The following is a 24,768-nucleotide window of genomic DNA, read 5'->3' as shown; positions in this document are numbered from 1 at the left end:
ACTCAGTCAATGAACAGAAAAATGACATAGCATGCACAAAAACATAAGTTAAACTAGAGTTTTATCAAGCTTTTTGTTTTGAAAACTGGGTTCACCATACTTACGCAAAGTTTGGTTTGCAGATACACTCTGTCAATTAGTATAAGTTAGTAAAACATAATATTTTGGAAAAACACTATCTCATTCACTTCTTTTTTTTTTTTCTGTTGGATAAGCAGATCTCTTTATGACTCCCCTCTTTAACTGAAAGAGTTTGACATATCTCATAAGTGTAGCGTTAAGCTAACACTTTCCATCACACCAGTATATCTCAATGAATGGAGCTTAACTCGCCATTCCCTTATTTCTCCTAACCTGTCCCAAGGCCTCTCACCCAAACCATAAAACAAAAAGGTGAGTACTCATAATCCTATGGCATGCCATTCTATCCAACGGTTACAAAAACTATAGTATCAAAACATTTACTTAAACATAGAGCTCACAATTCATAAAGAGCTCGCAAAATACTTTTAATAACCAGCTCGCAGCATAGAGCTCACATATCATTGTTCATAAAAGCACATATTCAAACATAATAATAAAACAGAGTTTTAACGAAAACTTACTCTCGGAACTTAGGTTAAGTCCCTAAGCTCCTGATTAACACTATGGTTCACACATACAAGTGGCAATCCCTGAACACTCACCAATTTGTCGAAAGCTTTAAACAAGCTTTGCCTTTCCCTTGTCTTTGCTTGTAGACAACTCTGTCAGGTTTGCAACTTCACAAATATACACAATCACTAACAATCTAAGCACATTAAAACTCATTTATAAACACAAGCAAGCTTAGGTTCACATATGCTAGTCTTTTGGTGAACCTAGTTTCCTTTGTTGCGGACTTTCTTAAAAGTTCTAAAATTACTTCTAAATGTCTAATCCAATAGAGAAACAGAGTCTTACCTTGAGCCTTTAAGAAAAACCGGCTATTTGCAGAAACTTGACAGAAAACATAAAGAAAGAATTCAATGAAGGTTTGGCTAATGGTAGGGTTTTGGTATGATATAGGTTTAAAACCTTTGTTGGTAGTATTTAAATTCATATGTAACTAGGATAGTTTAGAACGTAAGGGTCTCCTAATGACAGAAGAAGTCCTACATGCATGACTCTGTTTCATTTAAGGAAGGAGATTGTTTCCTTAACTCTTTGGACAAATAACTATTCAAATACTCCTACTTTTATCCTTTTCGCAAATCGATCCCTAATTGTTAACCAATCGATCTCAGCCCTTAATAGACAATAAAGGTTCGTTGGCCAAAACTCTTAGGCCTTATTTCGTGATGTTACACTCTGATTGTAAAACGAATAAAGACACCTATAATCATTCTAAAAATATTCTCACTTTTAATTTTATAAAATTATTTTAATTATAATTTTGTAACATATAATTGGTTTGAAGAAACTAATATAATATAAAACATAATGTAAATTTTCCAATGGGTACTCCTGGAATTAGGTAATTTTATGATTTTTTTGAATTTTTAATTTTTGTATAATTATATTTTAAAAATATTATAATTTTATCAAATAAATAATGAATTTATATTTTTTTAGAATTATTGTTAAAAAAATTCTAAATGTGAACTATAGTTTAGAGAAACTTAATTACTAACCACGTGAACCAACATCCCATGCCATTATTTTGTTAAGGAGATAATGAAAGTTAATGGATAATTGACAACCAGATAACTTTTGAATTGTACTACACACTTCCCCAGAGGCGACTCTAGGGACTGGCATGGGCTCTCGCCTCTCTAAAATAAAAAATTGTTATTTAGGTCCTCAATTTTTTTAAAAAATTTTAAATTAGTAAAGGTAAAATTGTACTTTGGCCCCATAAAATTATAAAAATTCAATTTAATCCTTTAAAAATTATAAAGATATAAACTATAAAAAATTAAAATTTCATTTGGCCCCACTAAAAAATTATTCTGGCTTTGTCCCTGAGCTTCCCCCTTGTGGTGTTATCAAGTTTAACGTGGATTTTTCTTAAATGAAAATGCTTTGAGAGCTAATTTGAGTAGCAAGTAAACCATGGGAGTGAGATTTATTCCATAAACTTAGTTGAGTTTCAACAAGTGTTTTTTTTTTATCTTAATTAGAATTTTTAATATAATTTTATTGTTATAGAACTATCAAGTGAATATTTAATAGAATAATTTTAATGTTAATAACTATTGAACCTGAAATTTTAAATTAACAATAATATGGAATAAATTCTTGAAATTAAAATTACGAAATTAAAATCCAAATATATAAAAGTGTATAGCAATTTAAAAGTATATTTTAACCTTCAAAATTATACTTATAGTTTGATATAAACAAATAATCAACACGAAACTTGGAAACCATTTTCTTTTCTTTCTTTCTTTTTTCTTTTTTATTTTTTTATATCCTTTCGCTTTTAAGACCTAAAAAGTCTTAAAGGTGGGAGTGGGACTTCTTCATAGACTTTTAGGGTATTGTAAAAACCTTCCTTGATAGCATACATTTTTTAATTTAATAATAGAATTCATATTACATTTTATGGACAATTAAATGCAATTAATTAGAAATTTCCCTTGATAGCAAATTTTCGACGGACTATTATCAATTAAATGCATTTTGTTGGAAGAAACTTCCTTGCGCTTCATGTATTTTTTGTGTTTTAGCTAAGTTTAGTCTATATATTTAGAGTTGTGAGCCATGGCAATTGCAACCATGACTACTCCTCTTCCTATTTCCTTTTTCCCTTTTCTTCTTCTCATTCCCGCTATCTGTTTTACCATTTGTGATGCTAATTCCAACCTACTTTGCATTCCAAGTGAGAGAGAAGCTCTTTTGAAATTCAAGAATCATCTTATTGATCCTTCAAACAGGTTATCTTCTTGGGTTGAAGGAGGGGATTGCTGTAAATGGATTGGTGTCGTCGGCCATAACTTAACAGGCCACGTCCACCAACTGCACTTGGCTGCTCCTCTTTCACCTTACGAGCAGTCAGCCCTAGGAGGCAAAATAAATCCTTCACTGCTGGAGTTGAACCATCTCAGTACCCTGGACTTGAGCAATAACAATTTTAGCAGCATACATATCCCGAAATTTTTCGGTTTGCTGGAGAGTTTAACATATCTTAACCTCTCTCGAGCACAATTTCAGGGAGCAATTCCTCATAACCTGGGGAATCTTTCAAAGTTGCAGTATCTTGATCTTCGAGGTAATGATCTCAAATCAGAAAGTCTTCACTGGGTTTCTGGACTTTCTTCCTTGCAGTACCTTGATTTGAGCTACGCGAATCTTTCTAAAGCAACTGATTGGCTACAGGTAACATTTAAACATCCTTCTCTGCTAGAGTTGCACTTGTCAGCTTGCGTTTTAGAAGATGATCCATATTTGATCAGTGTTAATTCTTCAAAATCACTGGCTGTTCTTGATCTTTCTTGGAACAGCTTATCTTCAGTACCTAAGTCGATGTTTAGTCTTCATGGTCTTGTGTCCATTGATCTTATATTCAATTCTTTGGATGGACCAATTCCTGATTACTTTGGGAACATCTCGTTTCTTGAAGTTCTTGATCTTCATCAGAACTCTCTCAATTCATCCATACCCAACTCCTTGTATAGTTTAAACCATCTTCGATTTCTTCATCTTTCTAGTAATAAAATTGAGCAAGACATATCAGAAATCCTACAGAGTTTGTCTAGATGTTGTTTGGGTTCCTTAGAGTCATTAAATATGGCAGATAACCAACTTTCTGGTCATTTAACTTATCAACTTGGACAATTTAAAAATCTATCTTACTTGTCCCTTGCTCAAAACAACATTTCTGGTCCCATTCCATCATCGATAGGGGAGTTATCATCTTTGAAATACTTTGATGTTTCAGAAAATCAATTAAATGGTACTTTTCCTCTATGTTTTGGACAATTGGAAAGTTTGGAAACTCTAGATTTTGGGTATAATCTATTGGAAGGAGTTGTTATAGAAACCCATTTTTCTAAACTCACGAGATTGACAACTCTAAAGGCGTCACACAATAGGCTTAGATTTGAACCAAACTCAAGTTGGATTCCCCCATTTCAATGTCAAATTATTGAATTGGGTCACTGGCATCTTGGCTCAAAGTTTCCCCTGTGGTTAAAATTCCAAAAAGAATTGTCTTCTTTGGATATCTCCCATGTAGGAATTTCAGACGTCATGCCCACTTGGTTTGTGAATCTTCCCACTCAATTTGAATATTTAAATCTTTCCTATAATCAAGTTACCGGAGGGATTTCATATTTGAATGTAACAAACTGTATTGACTTGAGTTCCAACCGCTTTACAGGTCCATTGCCAAGAGTACTCTCAACTTTAAGATATTTATTTTTGTCATATAATTCATTTTCAGGACCCCTTTCTGAATTAATTTGTAATCCATCACTAAAGGAGATGGTAGCTCTTTACATTGATATAAATCTACTCATTGGAGAAATTCCAGATTGTTGGAATCATTGGGAAAATTTAGCTTATTTAAATTTAGGAAACAACAATTTGACAGGGAAAATCCCACCTACTTTGGGATATACAAATCCTTGTATGTTAAACCTTCGAAACAATAGCATGCTTTGGAGAATTACCCTCCACGTTGAGAAATTCTTGGAGTTTAGTTATGCTTGATCTTAGTGAAAACCATTTCAGTGGAAGTGTACCAGCATGGATTGGTGATAAGCTCTCGAACCTTGTGGTTCTAAGCCTTCGATCAAACAACTTTGATGGTCATATTCCTCACAAAATTTGTGATCTTCAATTTCTTCAAAACTTGGACCTTGCCCACAACATCATTTCTGGAGTTATTCCAAAATGTTTCAGTAATTTAAGTGAAATGGCCACAAAAATCAAAATCAATAATGAACTTTCTACACCGTATTTCATTGATTACTCATTTTATTTGAAAGCATTATTGGTGTTGAAAGGACGAGAGGATGAGTATGGTAGCACACTAGGACTTGTTACCAGCTTGGACCTTTCAGCTAATCATGTTAGAGGAGAGATCCCCAAAGAAATTGGTACTCTCGTTGGACTATTGTCTTTAAATTTTTCTAGGAATCTCCTAACAGGAAATATACCTCACAACATTGGCAACATGGAGTTAATGGAATCTCTTGATTTGTCAATGAATCGATTAAATGGTGAAATTCCTCCAAGTTTCTCCAATTTGAATTTTTTGAATCACTTCAATGTGTCCTACAACAATTTGACAGGACATATCCCAACAAGCACTCAGCTTCAAAGCTTTGAAAACTTGTCTTATGTGGGCAATCATCTTTGCGGACCTCCTCTCACTAAGAACTGCACCTCAAAAAGTATTCCAACTGATGTTGGAAATAAAGGAAGTAAAGTGAATTGGCTTTATGTCAGCATTTTTTTTGGCTTTGTATTGGGATTTTGGAGTGTAGTGGCTCCCTTGTTTTTTAGTAGGTCTTGGAGGATTGCATACTATCGAAAGCTGGACCAAATCTGTGGTAAGCTGTATGTGTTTTGGGCTGCTATGGGTATGTAGTTTGACGGAAAAAAACATGTATAATTGATGCATCTGAGCTAGGTGTACTGCTACATGATCATCTAGTGCTGAAAGATTAGTTTTAGCATCTGTCTTTTTTTTGGACTCATCAATGTGCTAATAAGGTAGCCCACTCACTTGCCTGAGCTGCTTTGTTATATGCAACCCACACGTAATTGGATGCTTTTCCGCTTGTATCTATTTTGAAGAATGTTGAAATTATGTCTTATGTTGATACGAATGAGGATTGTGGACGATAGGTTCGGGTGTACGGGGTGAGCCTGTTGGCTCGGGCTTAGTAGTCTCTCTCCTCTTTGTATTCGTTTTTGTTTTGTGGCTTTCTCATAAATGAATTTTTTTCTCTCAAAACAAAATTACTAACTTTAGACATGTATAAAATTATAAGGGTAAACTACACCCAAGGTCATTCTAAAATAGGGTATGTCCTATTTTAGACACTTAAAATATTTTTCTCAATTTAGTCACTCTAATTAAGATAATTGATCAAATTAGTCATTACCATTAAAAATTTCGTTAATCCACTAATGAATTGTTTATGTGACATATTAGCTAGTTGAATGATGACACATAACACTTTCTTTTAACTTTTGACGAAAACTTAGGAACCTCTCTATAATTAATCCAAAACATTTTTTCCCTTATCTATTCATTACCTTATTTTGGATGTTACCCCATATCACTTTGATTTTGGAGTACCCCAATGCAACGAATGACTTAGTTAATTTGAATTTATTCTTAAACCATAGAGGTCTTGTTTTGAATTAATTCTTGGAATTATTTATGAAATATGGATATTGCATCAATCTAGTATTCACCTTATGCACCATGTTCTGAAAGAGGTTCATGTCCCTTATACAGCGGTGACAACCTTGGGCACTTGTTAACCTAATTTTACAAAATTTAAAAATAATAAAATTGAAATATAATATAATATTCTTAAATTTTAAATACATCCTATATCCTAAATGATTAATGTTTATTATATTCTATACCAACGTTCTGTCACTTACCTAACGAAGATATATTTTGTAGGGTAGGTTTGGACTCCCCTTTTAACTTGTCATCCTGTTAGGAGGATAAGCTGATAAGAACCCAAAGCTGTTATATTTTTCTTTGTTGTGAAAGCTTGAATCTTTCACTCATCACTGAAATTTCCGAAAAAACCTCACGTCAAACCATCTGTTTTGACCCAATAATTTAACTTCCATCAAACCCTTCACCTTGGTTCCTGTACTAAGTCTTCATTTGAATCCGATTCTATTAAAGTAAACTTTAATCTCAACTCTAAAAAGAAAAAAATAAGAGTAAATTGTGGCTTTATTACAACACTCTACTTTGAAGAATTTGTAAGTCATTTTTACAATTATTTATTTTAAAAATAAAATTATAAAGAGAAAACAAAAAATGACTGGCTTTATTAGAATACAACTTTATTAGTAGTATGGTTTTCTATTCATGTTTTACATTGGATTGATTAGTTTTAGGTCAAATTATAACGTTAAAATTTGTAGGTTAAAATATTCTAAATTTGTATATCTAGGAAATAAATCCTTATACTTTTTAAATTTAAAAATCATATTAAAATTTTTCTATTAAATCTTTTCCTTCCCAAATTGGCTGTCAACTTTATTTCTCTTCTTAAAATGTAAAATTTCTATTTAAGTCCTTAAATTTTTAAAAATTTTAAATTAGTAAAGATAAAATTATACTTTGGCCCCTAAAATTTTAAAAATTTAATTTAATCATTTAAAATTATAAAGATATAGACAATAAAAATTTTAAATTTTATTCAGCTCCTAAAAAATTGTTCTGCCTTCGCCCCTGTTCGAAAGCTCAATTTTTGTTGGAAATGTTTAAAATGAAAATGGAGATTATTTCTTCAATTGAAATTCATATTACATCTGTGATTTTTTATATTTAATTGTTAATATAAGTTTTTGGGTAATATATAAAAATAGTCACTTTTGTTTGCCTCAGGTTACATTTTTGTCACTTATGTTTGAAATGTTACGTTTTAGTCACTTATGTTACTATTTTGTTACGAAGTGATCACTCTACAGTTAAGTTCCGTTATCTCTCTAACGGTAATCCTACATGGCAGTCCAACTAGATTTTAGATGTCAATTTGGATTTCTAAATTGGATGAAAATAGATCTTTAATTAAAAATTTAATTAATTAAAATTTTTAAACTTAAACCTTAATTAAAAAAATTGTTCATCTCCTCTTTTTAATTTTTCTTCAGTCTCTTTTTTTTTTCAATGGTTTTTTTTTTCATTTGACTGGAAAAACTATTATTAAGATCAAAATAGTTGAAATCAAATTAACTGCTTCATTAAGATAGAGGTATGTCTTCTTTGCATTCCTCTATCTCTTTTATTTAATACTGAAAAATAAAAGATTGGATTTTTTATTATTTAATGAAAACCCTAAATTAAAATTCTTGATATGAATATTAACTACTAAAAGAATTTCAGATCAGAAAAAAGGGATACCCACAAAGGGATGTGAACAAACAAGCTGATTCAGATCAGAAAAAATTGGATTGAAAAATTAATTATTCAAGAACGTGAAGAATTGGAAAATACAATGATTAGGAACAAAAACGATTACCATCTTCTTATTTGTCGACAACCACTTCATTTGAAGTTTTAGAACATAAATTTATCGATGAAGAAGACATATCTGGACTCTCCATTGAATCCTCTTTTGTTTTTGTACATGAATACAAATTTTTGATGATAATAGTTTTTTTAGTCAATTGAAAAGAAAACTAAAAAAGGGGAAATGAACGGTTTTTAACTAAGATTTAGGGTTTAAAATTTTAATTAATTAAATTTATTTAATAAAAATATATTCTCATCCTATTAGAAAATTTAAGTTAGCACTTAAAATCTAGTTAGACTATCATGTATGATTACCGTTAGGGAAATAACGGAACTTAACGGAAGAGTGATCACTTCGTAACAAAATAATAACATAAATGACTAAAACATAATATTTCAAACATAAATAACTAAAATATAACCTAAAATAAACAAAAGTGACTATTTTTATAACTTACTTAAATTTTTTCCTTTAATGGTTTTATGTTTTTTGTTCTTTTCATAATTACTAAACAGGGTAAGCTGTATATAGTCAGAATATGGGGCCCCCAAATTCTAAATGCAATTAATTAGAAACTTTTCTTGAAACGAAATGTCCATCAGCCTATCAATTAAATGCCTTTTTCTTTTTTTGGAAATATGGGTCCAATGTATGTGAATAATATTTTCTTGTTTCGGCTAACTTTATATATTCCCAGTTGCTAGCAATGGTCGGTACCATGCTTTCTATATACTACAGTTAAGAGTTTGCAGAGTAATTGATTTTTTTTTTTTGTTTCTCTTCTTCCGCATATACACTTTTGTTGGGAAAAAAATATTTCTTTAATTTAATAATTTAAATCCATATTACATATTTATCTATTGGTAAAAGAGTTTGATTGAATAATTGGTGTTTTCTATCAATTGAATTCAAATTTTAATTTAGTTGTAAAATTATTAAATTAAATTTTTTGAGAGGTTTTTTAATATTTTTATATAAACTCTAGAAAATTAATACACATAGGTCATCTAGCACTGCTGAAGTGAGAGTTAAGGCTGCTGAGGACAGAGTCAAGGCTGCTGAGTGGAAGCTAAAAGCCGATCAGAAGAAACCCCGGAATGATGCTAAGTACTGGAGCGACCAGGCTGAAAAGTACAAAACTGAGCGAGACTTAGCCCAAGAAACCCTAGCCCGGAAGGAGGAGGAGTTGGCGAAGAAAGGGAAGGAACTAAAGGTGGAACAACGAGCCCACACCTTGACCAAGTTTGGGGTTGAAGAAAAGATAGCTAATGCCTCAGACCTACGCATAAGTAAGGCTATCTTTATCCCTTTAGCTAACCCTTCGATTTTTTCTTCTTTAAGTGGACGTTGAATCTTTTTCTTCCTTGTCACAACATATACTTCCTTTTGATTTAGCACCTTTAATGCCTTTGAATTAGCTCCATTAATGTAGCTACCAACCAAGATTAAAGTCAATTTTAAGCTTAGATATCTTGTTTTTCTCTCGAATCCTACTTTCTCTCTTTCTCTTTTTTGCTTAGAAAAATCAATTTTATTAACATTAGTAAGTGCAAACACACGGAACAATACAGTGAATTGAGTTTTACAAACAAACACGAAACATTGATCATCTATCGATGCCTCCTTTAACTAGCGCATTCGTTAAACTATTAGCCTCCCTAAAAACATGCAAAAAAAACAATTACATTCAAACTCGTACAAAATTTTTCTATCAATTTAAAACCATGTCAATATTTGCATGGTCTCTTTTAGTACTTGTACACCACAAAATCACCACCTTAGAATCTGATTCCACTATGATTTTTTGTGCATTTTCAAGAGCCAATATAATTGGCCTCAATTCGGCTTCTTTCGACTCCAAAATACACAAAAGCCCTGACAAAATTACTAAAATCTTACCACTGTGATCACGTAGAACCCCTCCACAACCAGCAGGCCCAGATTTTCCACGCGCTGCTCCATCTACGGTAAACTTGATAACACCACAAGGAGGAGCATGCCATACAATCCCAAACCTAGGTCCCACCCCCTTCGAACACGGCACACTCAATCTTGGAATCGACCACCATTGGGATTCAATCACAATACACCCTTCCTTGGATGCTTTTACCCAATAAAAAGAGTGAAGCTTAGCAAGAAACTTAATTTCATCAATCGATAATCTCTTCTTATTGAATACGAGCTCGTTGTGAGCCAACCAAATGGACCAAAGAAAAGAAGCGGCGCAGGTAAGCCACCATTGATTTAACAAACCTGAAAATTTTATGTTAAATAGCTTAATTACATTTTAATAAATAGATTTAAATAAATATTGTTCAAATATGAGCTGGCCAAAAATTTAATGCAGTTAATTAGAACTTCCCAAAAAGAAATAATTTAACAGATTGAACCTCAAGCAGTAATATATTGGTCGGGTGTTTACTTTCTTTGGGAATAGTTTGAATTCGAATCTGAGTTGTATAAAAAGAAATTCAACAGACTATAAATGCTCCTTGTGGAAAATTCAACTTTGGAAATTTTGGACCTTGGAAGAAAATTCCATGTGCCTGATGGACAATATTTTTCTGTTTCGCCTTACTTCCGTTGAAAGGAAACTTCCGATCTATTATTATCACTTAAATGCATTTTTTGTTTTAGCTAAGAATACTGATCTATATATTTGGAGTTGCTAGCAATGGTCGATACTAAGCAATTGCAACCATGACAACTCCTGTTTCAATTTCCTTATTTCCATTTCTTTTTGTCATTGTAGCCATCTGTTTTAGCTTTTGTCTGTTAGAGTATTAACTAAAGGTGGTTAGTCAGTTAGTTCAGGCTGTTAATAGTTGTTAAAGTAGCTAGTCAGTAGCTATGAAGGTTAACTTCAGCTATATAAAGATGTGTTTACTCTCCATTCAAGATAAGTCATTGTTAATGCTAAAGCAGTATTCTTGAGATATCATTCTTGTATAATTCAACATTGTCATTCCAAGTCCAACGTGCTTTGTATTGTAAGTGAGGGAGAAGCTCTTTTGAAGTTGAAGAATGATCTCATTGATCCTTCAAACAAGCTATCTTCATGGGTTGAAGGTGGAGATTGCTGTAAATGAATCGGTGTCATCTGCCATAACTCAACAGGCCACGTCAACCAACTGCACTTGGCTGCTGCTCCTCTTTCAGCCCCTGACTTTGATGCACCACCAGCTGAATGGGAAGCTTACGAGCGGTCAAAACTACGAGGCAAAATAAATCCTTCACTGCTGGAGTTGAATCATCTCAGTTCCCTGGACTTGAGCAATAAAAATTTCACCAGCATACAGATCCAAAATTTTTCGGTTTGTTGGAGAGTTTAACATTTCTTAACCTCTCTCGAGCACAATTCCAGGGAGAAATTCCTCATAACTTGGGGAATCTTTCAAAGTTGCAGTATCTTGATCTTCGAAGTAATAACTGGTGGGATATCGAAGCTACAAGTCTTGAATGGATTTCTAGACTTTCTTCCTTGCATTACCTTGATTTGAGTTATGCGGATCTTCGTAAAGCAACTTATTGGCTGCAGGTAACATTCAAACATCCTTCATTGTTAGAGTTGCACTTGCCAGCTTGCAGTTTGGAAGACGATCCGTCTCCTATCGGTGTCAATTCTACAAAATCACTGGTTGTTCTTGATCTTTCTGAGAACAACTTTTCTTCAGTACCTATGTCCATATTTGGTCTTCATGGTCTTGTGTCCATTGATCTTAGTGGCAATTCTTTAGAAGGCTCAATTCCAGATTACTTTAGGAACATCTCATTTCTTGAAGTTCATGATCTTAGTGGGAACTCACTCAATTCATCCACACCCAACTCTTTATTTAGTTTAAATCATCTTCAATTCCTTAATCTCTCGGGCAATGAAATTTATCAAGACATATCAGAAATCCTTCTGAGTCTGTCTAGATGTTGTTTGGATTGCTTAGAGTCATTGGACATGGCACATAACCATCTTTTTGGCCATTTAATTGATCAACTTGGGCACTTTAAAAACCTAGCTCACTTGTCGCTTGCTGGAAACAATATTTCTGGTTCCATTCCATCGTCAATTGGGGAGTTATCATCTTTGAAGTTCTTTGATGTTTCAGAAACTCAATTAAATGGTACTTTTCCAGGCTGTTTTGGTCAACTGGAAAGTTTAGAAACTCAAAATTTGGGGCGTAACCTTTTGGAAGGAGTTGTATCAGAAACCCATTTTTTTAATCTTACAAGATTGAAAACTCTAGCATCATCACAGAACAGGCTCAGGTTTGAACCAAACTCAAGCTGGATTCCACTGTTTCAATGTTGAATTATCAAATTGGGGCAATGGCAACTTGGCCCGAAGTTTCCTAGATGGTTAAAATTCCAAAAGAATTTATCTGTTTTAGATATCTCCGATGCAGGAATTTTGGATATCCTGCCCACTTGGCTTTTGAACTTGTCCTCTCAATTTCAATATGTAAATCTTTCCTGTAATCGACTTACTGGAGGGATTTCATATTTGAACGTGAAAGACGTTGTTGACTTGAGTTCAAACCGATTCACAGGCGCATTGCCAAGAGTATTCCCAACTTTACAATTTTTAATTTTGTCAAATAATTCATTTTCAAGTCCGCTTTTTGAATTAGTTTGTAATTCATTAAGAACTGAACCGATAAGAATTCTTGCCATTGAAACAAATCTTCTCTCTGGAGAAATCCCAGATTGCTGGAATCGTTGGCGAGGTTTGGGTTACTTAAATTTGGAAAACAACAAATTGATTGGGAAAATCCCACCTTCTTTGGGACATTTAAGTCTTTTCGTGCTAAACCTTCATAGCAATGACATGTTTGGAGAATTACCATCTACATTGCAACACTCTACGAGGTTGATTACGCTTGATCTTAGTGACAATCATTTCAATGGAAGTATACCAGCATGGATTGGGGACAAGCTCTCAAAACTTGAGATTCTAATCCTTCGATCGAATAACTTTGATGGCCACATTCCTCAAAAAATTTGTCAACTTCAATCTCTTCAGATCTTGGACCTTGGCCACAACAACATTTCAGGAGCTATTCCAAATGTTTTAGTAATTTGATTGCAATGGCTAACAAAAGCAACCAAAATAGCTATATGTTTCAGTGGTCAAGTATCAGTACTAATTTCTTTTACTTGAGAGCATTATTAATGCTGAAACGATGAGAGGATGAAAATAGTTCCACACTAGGACTTGTTACGAGCATATGTCTTTCAACTAATAGACTCATAGGAGAGATCCCAAAAGAACTTGGAAGTGTCGTTGAGCTACAGTCATTAAATCTCTTGACTTGTCGAGAAATCAATTAAATGGTGAAATCCCTTCAAGTTTCTCTAATTTGAATTTCTTAAATCACTTCAACGTGTCCTACAACAACTTGACAGGACAAATCCCAACAAGCACTCATCTTCAAAGCTTTGAAAACTTTTCTTACATGGGCAATCATATTTGCGGAACTCCTCTCACTAAGAATTGCACCTCAAAAGGTATTCCAACTGATGTTGCAAAAAATGGAAGTAGCAGTGAAGGAAGTAAAGTGAATTGGCTTTATGCCAGCATAGTTCTTGGCTTTGTAATAGGATTTTGGGGTGTACTGGCTCCCTTGTTTTTCATTAGATCTTGGAGGTATGCATACTATCGAAAGTTGGACCATGTTGGTTGAAAGCTGTATGTCTTGGGCTACTATGGGTGTGGTTTGATGAAAAAAAAAACATGTATTTGTGCGTGTTTATAATTGATTATATAGGATTCGAATTTTAAATCTATTAAATGCCATATTTTAAAAAGGATTATATGAATCAATTAATCTAAACTTTGAGTTTAGATTTAATACTCAATACTTGATTCATGCTTTCTCACTTTTGTAAGAATAAATGACATTTCATGCTTGTATAATTTATTGAAATTAGTGTGCTTTGATAATGTATGATTGTATTTAATTGTATTTCAATAAGGAAGATGTTGTTGAGTTAAAAGAGTGCAATAGTGTGCAAGAAAAGTGAATAGCTTTTTTTTTTTTTTTAAATCTTACTTGGCAGACAAGTTTACATATCTTTGAAGTGCTTCCTATATTGTATTTATGGCTCTTCAACAACATAAAATATTTAGTGTTTTTTAATAATTGATTTGATGTAATTCTATTTTATTTAAAAAAAAAAAGTGAATAGTTTGTCTTTTTGGTCTGAAAACAGAATATAATGAATAAATGAAATTTTGGGAAAACAAAGAAAATATGGGTTGGCACAGTAATTTTTCCAAACTCTCCCAGCAATTTAATGGAATAATATTTATTCAATTTGATGGCCCCCAAATCAAAACCATTTTAATTGACACTTGTGCATTTAAAAGCAATGCAATTTACTAAAAGTATTATATCAGTCTCTGTATTATATCTTAAATTACAGAATAGGAATATATATATATATATATATAAAAGGAATTTAAGCATGCAATTTATGGTAACAATATTTTGTGTCACACTTAAATGAATTACATGTGACAATCTTAAATATTAAGATGTTTATTAAACATAAAATATTTAATGTGTTTAAATAATTAATTAATAAAATTTTGAGTTAAAATAAGATATTTTATTCTGTAATAAATTTGTTGTTTCAATTAAATAAATTAATAATGTAAATTAATAATCACATAAATAATATATTATTTAATATTTTAATATTTACAATAATAAATTCAGTGGCGGAGCTAGAAAATTTTTTGGGGTGCGAATTAAATTGTATATTTTACAATAGTAAAATGCAATTTCACAATTTTAATAGATTATATCTTTATAATTTTTAAAAGATTAAATTAAATTATTATTATTTTTAGAGAAGCTAAAGTGCAATTTAACTATTACTAATTTAAAATTTTATAAATGATAAATAACTTACTTAGAAATTTTTCCATTTTAGGGGTTGAACTTGCCTGCCTCCATTAATAATTCCCCAAAAATTGTAATATTCACAGTACTAATTTTAATTTAATAATTTTAAAAATTGAATTTAATAAAATCATAAATGAGAATAATTGTACAATTCTGTATACATCCTAAAATAAAGTTTCTGTATTTGGTAAAAAAATTAAAAATCCTAACATTTAGCAACTTTGTTTATTAAACAAATAATTTAATTGCATACACTAATTACCTAACAAAAAATTATACAAACTAATACTTTGTTTCCGTTTCCATATCCCGAATATGAACAGTAAAAGCAGACATGAAAGATATTAAGAAAAATATTTTATTTCTATAAACTATGTACAAATTAATTTCTTTCACTAATATTATATTAATAAAAAATATATTTGACTACTATTGTATTAATATCTTTGACTAAATTTTATAAATTTTTTTGTTGAGAAAAAAAAAAGGAGAGAGAGAAAATAGGTTGCAAGAAGCATATTCACGAGAAAAACAAGATATTTAAGCTTAAAAAATGAGCCGAGAGTTTTTGGCAAATATTAATTCAAGGCTGGTAGCTACATTAATGGAGCTAATTCAAAGGCATTACAGGTGCTAAATCAAAAGCAAGTATCTGTTGTGAAAAAGATGAAAAAGAATCAACCACTTGAAACTAAATTAATTAAATGTGTAAATTATAAGGCTCATATAAATTTTCAGTCATTTATCTAATAGCACTCATGGGGAGAGTGACAAAAAAAATTTAATTTTGAAAAGTTTAGTGACTACATTAAAAAAAATTAAAGAATTGACGAGAAATAAAGTGAATCTAAAACTTGAACCCTACAAGAGAAGGTATTCTGTATGCGGGTCCCTTTGGATTACCCTTAATATGTCGAAGGATAAGCTCATAAGAACTCAGAGCTGTTATATTTTTCTTTGCGAAAGCTTTAATCTTTCACCCCAAAGAGGTAGAGGAGACCATTTGTCCTGGTGGCCTTTGCTCTCATCACTGAAATTTCCACACATAAAACTTCATGTCAAACCATCAAACCCTTCACCTTGGTTCCTATATTAAGTCTTCATTTGAATCAGAACCCATTTCCTAAAAAATGAATTACCATGAAATGGATATTCATCATTACAAAAATGGAAGTTTAGTGGCTTGTAAGACATATACCTAGGGAGTACAATCATATTGGGAATACTTTAGTTAATTTGGCTTTTTGAAGAAAGGAAGTCTTGCAAATACTTAATTTTCCTACTAGGGAGATTCAAGAAATCTTAAAAATAGATAGAGCTAAAGGAATTGTTGAAAAATCAAATAAGGTAAGTGTTGAAAAGTTAAAAATGGTGGGAGGTGCAATTGGCACCGAAAGAAAAAAAAAGTTGGCAAGTTGTTTAAAGTTGAAAGGGATAATTGCAATTTTGGTCCCTAATTTTTTTAGGCCATTTGCAAGTTAGTCCCTAAACCTCAACTATAAATAGGCCTAACCATTTCTCATTTCAACCATCCCAACCAATCTTTCTCTCTTAGTTTTCTCTCTTCTCCCATTTGAGAATTCTTAATGAATTCTATTTGTTTGTAATATTTTGGAGATAGTAAAGTTATCATCCGGTGTTCTTGCCTGATGATGTAGGTATAATTACCGAACCTCGTTAAAATTCTTGTGTTCTTTCTTGTCCTATTTTTCTTTCAATATTTGAGGGTATAATAATAGTATTTAATTGTCCTATTAAATTACGATAGAAGGAATATTCTGACTAAGGAAAGACTTGGTATTTAAGAGATCCTTGTGATCCACCTCTCTTCCCTGAATTGAACTTTGTGTGATTTTTTAGTACAATAATTTACACGCTTCCGACCCTATTGAAACAACAAGTGGTATCAAGAGCCGAAGGTTAATCGTAGTATGCTCTGTGGTTGCAGTTTAAACTGATCTTCCACATCAGAAAAGATTTCCTTAGGTATATTGAAAGATTATGGAGAAAACGGTCGATGTAGGAGCTTCAACATCATCTATGTGGACAAGACCGACAATTTCAAATACAAGATTGGCCGTGGAGATCTTTGATGGCACGGGCCATTTTGGTATGTGGCAAAGTGAGGTTCTAGATGCCCTTTTTCAGAGGTCTAGACATTGCCATTGATGAAGAGAAACCAGATGATGTACGGGAGAAAGATTGGAAGGCGATCAATCGGTTGGCATGTGGCACAATTCGATCATGCCTTTCTCGAGAGAAGAGGTATGCTTTTTCAAAGGAGACTTCGCAAATAAGTTGTGGGTGGCACTTGAAGAAAATTTTTGAAGAAAAGCAGTCAAAATAAGCTCCACTTGAAGAAAAGACTTTCGCTTCACTTACGTCCCAAGTACCACAATGAATGATCACATCACCAAATTTAATCAGTTAGTCAGCGATTTGCTAAATATGGATGAGACATTCAAAGATGAAGATTTGGCTTTGATGTTGTTGGGGTCACTTCACGAGGAGTTTGAGTTCCTAGAAACTACTCTACTTCATGGCAGAGTGATATATCTCGGCGAAATGCATGCGGCCTTATCGATTATGAGCAGAGAAAGAAAGACAAACAGAAAAACTCAATCGAGATACGAAGCTTTAGTAGTCCGAGGTCGTTCATACACTCGGAAGAAAACTCGAAGGAGATCAAAATCAAAGTCCGGACTGGAAAGATGAATGTGCCTTTTGTCATGAGAAAGGCCCTTTGGAAGAAAAATTGTCCAAAGTGAAGAATAAGGGAAAAGTCTGCTGTAGATGCTTGTGTTGTAAAGCATGATACCGGTGACTCGAACTATCATGGTTGCATCATCATCGTCGTTCCATTCGGATGAGTGGATATTAGATTCGGGTTGTACCTATCATATGTCCCCTAACCGGAGTGGTTCTCGATTTAGTTGAGCTAAATGGAGGAGTTGTTTATATGGGCAATGACAATGCTCAGTAAAGCTGTTGGGATAGGTTCAATCCAATTAAAGAATCAAGATGGATCAACCGAGTTCTAGCGATGTTGATGCGTGCCGGTTTGAAGAAAATCTCATCTCATTGGGAGCCTTGGAATCCAATGGTTGAGTTATTACTATGAGAGATGGGGTTTTGAAAGTGACATCTGGCGCACTTGTGATATTGAAGGGCATCGGGAAAAATAACTTGTATTACTACCAATGTAATACAGTTATTAGAAGCGATCATTGCGACTTACGGCAACAAAGAATTGGACTCAATGCAGTTGTGGCATATGAAGTTGGGACATGCCAGCAAAAAATCCTTGCAAATTCTGGCAAAGCAAGGATTGTTGAAAGGTACAAAGGCTTGCAAATTAAAATTTTGCGAGCATTGTGTTCTAGGAAAGCAAAAGAGAGTGAAATTCGGCACTGCTATCCATAATACAAAAGGTATTTTGGAATATGTTCACTCAGATGTGTGGGGGCCTTCCAAAACACTTTCGTTGGGAAGAAAACACTACTTTGTTACTTTTGTTGATGACTTTTCCAGAAGAGTTTGGGTGTATACCATGAAAACTAAGGATGAAGTGCTTGGAGTTTTTCTTAAATGGAAAACTATGATCGAAAACCAGACTGGCAAGAAAATCAAGCGGCTTAGGACGGACAATGGAGGGGAATATAGAAGTGATCCGTTCTTGATGTGTGCCAAGAGTATGGTATTGTTCGACACTTCACGATTAGGGATACACCACAATGAATGGAGTGGCAGAGCGTATGAATCGAACATTCTTGGAGAAAGTTCGATGTATGTTGTCCAATCTTTGGGTTGGGCAAGCAATTTTGAAATGAGGTTGTGACATCGTTGGTCATCTTGTTAATCGTTTGCCATCATCTGCATTAGAAAGAAAAACTCCTATGGAGGTATGGTGCGGAAAACCGACTCTGATTATGATTCCTTACATGTGTTTGGATCCACTGCATATTACCATGTGAAGGAGTCAAAGTTAGATCCGAGGGCAAAGAAAGCTCTCTTTATGGAATCACTTACGGAGTGAAGGGATTTCGTCTTTGGTGCTTGACACAAAGAAAATGATCAGAGAGATGTTACCTTTGATGAATCGCCACATTGAAAAAGGTAGCGAGATAAAGATATTCAGACGGCGATACTCCACGGTGGAGTGTACTCCAAAACAGTGGAGTTTGAGCAGATGGGGATTTGCCAGATTAATAAGTCTAATTCTCCAGCCATAATGGAGGAATTAGAGGTTGAAGAGGTTCGACCCAAGAACCGTTAAGTACACTGAACCGATTGCGATTACAAGGCCATCGAGAGAAATTCGTAAACACGCTCGATTCTTGATATGGTGGCCTACGCCCTTCCCGTTGTTGATGATAATATTCCTGTCACTTATCAAGAAGCAATGCAAAGCTTAGAAAGTGACAAATGGAAATGCGCCATGGATGAAGAAATGCAATCTCTCTTGAAGAACAATACTTGGGAGTTGGCGCAATTACCGAAAGGTAAAAGGGCAATCGGATGTAAGTGGGTATTCGCAAAGAAAGATGGATCTTCTAGCAAGAAAAATGTTCGCTACAAGGCAAGATTGGTAGCTAAAGGCTACGCTCAAAAGGAGGGAATTGACTGATGTTAAGACGGCTTTCTTGCATGGTGAATTAGAAGAGGAGATCTATATGACTCAGCCCGAAGGATACAAAGATGCTGGTGGTAGAAATTGGGTTTGTAAGCTGAACAAATCGCTATATGGATTGAAGCAATCCCCGAGGCAGTGGTACAAGCTATTTGATAGCTTTATGAGAAGGCAGAAGTACACAAGAAGCAAATATGACAATTGTGTGTATTTGCAGAAGCTGCATGACGGATCTTTCATTTATCTACTCTTGTATGTTGATGATATGTTAATCGCTTCGAAGAGCCAAAAAGAGATAGATAAGCTGAAGGCTCAGTTGAATCAAGAGTTTGAAATGAAAGATCTAGGTGAGGCCAAGAAGATTCTCGGCATGGAGATAAGTAGAGATAGACAGAGAGGCAAGCTTTGTTTGAATCAGAAGCAATATCTGAAAAAGGTATTACAATGTTTTGGTGTAAATGAAAACACAAAACATGTAAGTACCCCACTTGCTTCTCATTTGAAACTTAGTGCTCAATTATCTCCGCGAAGAAGAAAGAGAATATATGGCAAAAGTCCCATATGCTAATGCAGTTGGGAGTTTGATGTATGCGATGGTGTGTCTGTGACTGACATTTCACAAGTGTTGGAGTTGTGAGCGGTATATGCATGATCTGGAAAAGGACATTGGCAAGTCAGTGAAATGGATTCTACGGTATCTTGAAAAACCGTAGATGTTGGTTTAATTTTTGAACAGGATGAAGCACTTGGTCGGTTTGTAGTTGGATATGTTGATTCGACTTTCTGGTGATTTAGATAAACGTCGTTCAACTACGGGTATCTGTTTACTCTTGCGAAAGCCCCAGTGAGTTGAAGTCTACCTTACGATCTCTGATGGTGTGTTTACTACTGAGGCGTAATATATGGCGATTCTGAAGTCATTAAGGAGGCTATTTGGCTTAATGGATTGTTGAAAGACTTGGGAGTTGTTCAAAGTCACATAAGTTTATATTGTGACGATCGAGCGCTATTCATTTAGCGAAAAATCAAGTCTATCATTCAAGAACCAAGCATATCGACGTAAGATATCACTTTGTGCGGAAGTCTTTGAAAAGGAAAAATTCTACTTGAAGATTCGACGGCAGATAATCCCGCAGATATGATGACCAAGGTGGTAACAACAATCAAGTTTAATCATTGTTTGAACTTGATTAACATCCTGAGAATTTGAGCACCTTCAGGTGTATGGCGCTCGAGAGCGCATTTGAAGGCACTACAAAAGATAGCTTTATCGAATTTGGGGAGTTGAAGGAAATGTGTGAAGATGTGATTATCCTAATCAAATCTTCAAGGTGGAGATTGTTGAAAAATCAAATAAGGTAAGTGTTGAAAAGTCAAAATGGTGGGAGGTGCAATTGGCACGAAAAAAAAAAAGTTGGCAAGTTGTTTAAAGTTGAAAGGGATAATTGCAATTTTGGTCCCTAATTTTTTTAGGCCATTTGCAAGTTAGTCCCTAAACCTCAACTATAAATAGGCCTAACCATTTCTCATTTCAACCATCCCAACCAATCTTTCTCTCTTAGTTTTCTCTCTTCTCCCATTTGAGAATTCTTAATGAATTCTATTTGTTTGTAATATTTTGGAGATAGTAAAGTTATCATCTGGTGTTAGTGCCCGAGGACGTAGGTATAATTTACCGAACCTCGTTAAAATTCTTGTGTTCTTTCTTGTCCTATTTTTCTTTCAATATTTGAGGGTATAATAGTAGTATTTAATTGTCCTATTAAATTACGATAGAAGGAATATTCTGACTAAGGAAAGACTTGGTATTTAAGAGATCCTTGTGATCCACCTCTCTTCCCTGGGAATTGAACTTTGTGTGATTTTTTAGTACAATAATTTACACGCTTCCGACCCTATTGAAACAACAGGAATGTACCCATGTAACCAGTTGTCTATCTTTATTGTTTTCTTTCACCGGAAAAAAATATTAAGAGTAAATTGTTGGCTTTATTACAACAATCTACTTTGAAGAATTTGTAACTCAATTTTTACAATTATTTATTTTAAAAATAAAATTATAAAAGGAAAACAGAAAATGACTGGCTTCATTAGAAGACTACTTTAAAGCTTTTTTTAAGTCAATTTTTATTATTAGTAGTATGATTTTCATGAAGAAGAATAAAAAGAGAGAGAGAGAGAGAGAAATGAACCAAAATTAAGTGTGAATTATTGAGGTCCTGTTCCTATTTCGTGAAGGGTTGAACATTCATGGTGATTAAGAGTTAATTGGAAGTTGTCTTTAATGTTGGCCAAGGAAATCTTTCAAAGCATCTTCGTTTCAACTCATCGTAATTTATAAACTTAACATGTTAGATACGAATAATGTAACATATAATTAATGAAAAAATTTCAGTTGATAAATTTTGATGAAAATTATCAACAACAATAATGATTGAATTAATATTTTTAATTAATAAATTAAATTTTTAACTTTTAAAATTTATAAAAACTAAAGATATTAATAACATATTTCAACCTAAAATATATGGGAGAAGACATTAAAATACAGTTTATTTAAATATATAATAATGTATGAAAAATAAATGTATTTGTTGATTCTTGATAAGAATAAGGTAATATCTTAAATTTTATTGATAAACCTCGATGGTATATATATATATATATATATCTACACAATAGCGTTATGTAGAAATCAAATTGCTAAAAATACTATCCCATAATAATATCCTATAATATCCCATTAGGAATCAAATTGTTAAGAGATAATATCTCATAATAATATCCTAACACCCCCTCAAGTTGGAGCATGCAAATCATAAATGTCCAACTTGCTGAGAAGATATTCAAATTGTGGTTTACCAAGCACCTTTATAAAAATGTCAGCCAACTGAACGGATGTCGGAACATAAGAAGGTGCAATCAACTCATCCTGGATTACATCTCTAACAAAGTGACAATCCACTTCAATATGTTTAGTACGCTCATGAAATATGAGATTTTGTGCAATATGCAGCGCAAATTGACTATCACAAAATAAATGAATTGCTTTAGGATGATGAACACCTAAGCTCAATAACAAGGTCTTCAGCCACTTGAGCTCACAGGTGACGGAAGCCATTGACCTATACTCAGCCTCAGTAGAAGAACAGGAAACAATATGTTGTTTCTCAGTTTTCTAGGAAATAGGAGATTGTCTGATAAAGACAAGCCAAGTGGTAAGTGAACGTCGAGTTAACGTACAAGCAACCCAATCTGAATCACACCGCCGCGTCAGAATGCTTCTGCCTCAGCTCATGCATAAATTAGGATAAAATATGAACCAAGTATGCCAAAACTAGGTCGGGTCACTGCCAAATATATCAAACGACCTATTAACTGTCTATACGGCTCAGGATCAGACAAAATTGTCCCTGTAGCATGCGCTAATTATTATTTTGCTATATTGGAGATCCTATCGGCTTTGTTCCCAAAAGACCTGCCTCCGAAATAATATCAAGTGCATATTTCCTTTGACAGAGAAATAACCTCAAAGAGCTACGAGTTACCTCTATCACAAATAAATATTTCAAAACACCAAGATCACCAAGATCTTTCATATGGAAACAAGAACTAAAATATCCTTTAAAAGTTTTCAAAACAATGGAATCGTTCACAGAAATAAGCAAATCATTAACAAATACCAGCATATTAATGCGTACAGATCCTTTGGTGTAAATTGTTGGTTTTATTACAACAATCTACCTTGAAGAATTTGTAAGTTAATTTTTACAATTATTTATTTTAAAAAATAAAATTATAAAGAGAAAACAGAAAATGGCTAGCTTCATTAGAAGACTACTTTAAAGCTTCTTGTAAGTCAATTTTTATTATTAGTAGTATGATTTTCGTGAAGAAGAAAAAAAGAGAGAGAGAAATGAACCAAAATTAAGTGTGAATTATTGTTGTCCTAGTCCTCTTTCGTGAAGGGTTGAACATTCAAGGCGACTAAAAGTGAATTATGATGGTGTTGGTCAACATTAATGGAGGTAGCATAGGTCATTTTTTTGGTTTAACACTAACTGAAAGTTGTCTTTAATGTTGGCCAAGGAAATCTTTCAAAGTATCTTCGTTTCAATTGTTCGTAATTTATAAACTTTAACATGTTAGATTTGATAACTTCATATAATGTGATATATAATTAACGAAAAATAAATTATTAAATTGATAAATTTTAATTATTTTTAACGGATGCAAATTGTGGTTCGAATTATAACCGAATTCATAAAATCTGCATGGAAAAATTAAGTTCACGTGAAAAAGATGTGACCCACAAATTTTGATTTAAGGATTAAAACATATTTTATTTTCCATAGTTCTTTTTATATATTTAAATTCGTAAGGATATTTTGTTAGGAGTAGGTTTATATTTATTTAAAACATGCATTCATAAATGATCTCATCTCATCTAAAGGCATAGAATCAGTAACTTGTAGATTATTCCACAAAGCATAAATAAGAATTTGGAATTCGGAAATTCAAATTTGTTTTTCCACAAACACTTAAATGATTCCATTAGCTATTGGTCCTTAACCGCATTCACAATTTTATATAAGTCCATATCATCAAAATTAAGGTTTCTAGGCATCAATAAGATTTTGCTACATTATCGTATTTTAAAGACATGAAATTATTATCATACAGTCATCCCAAAAGAAATTATTTTATGAATCCTTCCAATCACATTATTCATAGTCCCTTTCCAATTATTTAATAACATTTTAACAATTTTTTTCATGTCATTGACACATAATTTTGGTAATTTTTTAACCCAGAATCCCAAACTCAAAACCTTAAACCCTGAATCTATAATCTCAAACCCTAAACCCCAAATCTAGAACATCAAACAATTGAACCTTAAACCCTAAATCTATAATCCTAAACCCTAAACCCCAAATATAGAACCTCAAACAATTGGACCTTAAACCCCAAACTCGTAACCCCTAATCCTTAAACCTTTAACCCAAACCCTAAACTCTTGAACCTCGAATCCAAAACCCAAACCCTACACTTT

At 33.1% G+C, this 24,768-nt stretch overlaps 2 protein-coding genes across 2 annotated transcripts; both read left to right on the top strand.

Annotated features, from left to right (window-relative positions):
- Positions 1–2,664: 2,664 nt before the first annotated feature.
- LOC108471880 (receptor-like protein EIX2) lies at positions 2,665–5,931 on the top strand. The gene is made up of 2 exons (XM_053022235.1): positions 2,665–3,339; positions 5,259–5,931. Exons 1-2 carry the CDS (start codon positions 2,725–2,727, stop codon positions 5,397–5,399), a joined length of 756 nt encoding a protein of 251 aa, XP_052878195.1. The 5' UTR covers positions 2,665–2,724; the 3' UTR covers positions 5,400–5,931.
- A 2,890-nt stretch (positions 5,932–8,821) lies between these two features.
- Positions 8,822–13,257, top strand: LOC108471879 (receptor-like protein EIX2). The gene is made up of 5 exons (XM_017773425.1): positions 8,822–8,832; positions 9,186–9,472; positions 11,301–11,497; positions 11,548–12,443; positions 12,504–13,257. Exons 1-5 carry the CDS (start codon positions 8,822–8,824, stop codon positions 13,255–13,257), a joined length of 2,145 nt encoding a protein of 714 aa, XP_017628914.1.
- Positions 13,258–24,768: the final 11,511 nt, after the last annotated feature.

The sequence above is a fragment of the Gossypium arboreum genome, chromosome 11 (genome assembly GCF_025698485.1).
Source record: "Gossypium arboreum isolate Shixiya-1 chromosome 11, ASM2569848v2, whole genome shotgun sequence".
NCBI classification, from domain to species: Eukaryota; Viridiplantae; Streptophyta; class Magnoliopsida; order Malvales; family Malvaceae; genus Gossypium; species Gossypium arboreum.
The sequence above is the reverse complement of the archived record's forward strand: the minus strand, read 5'-3'. Positions and strand labels throughout refer to the sequence as shown.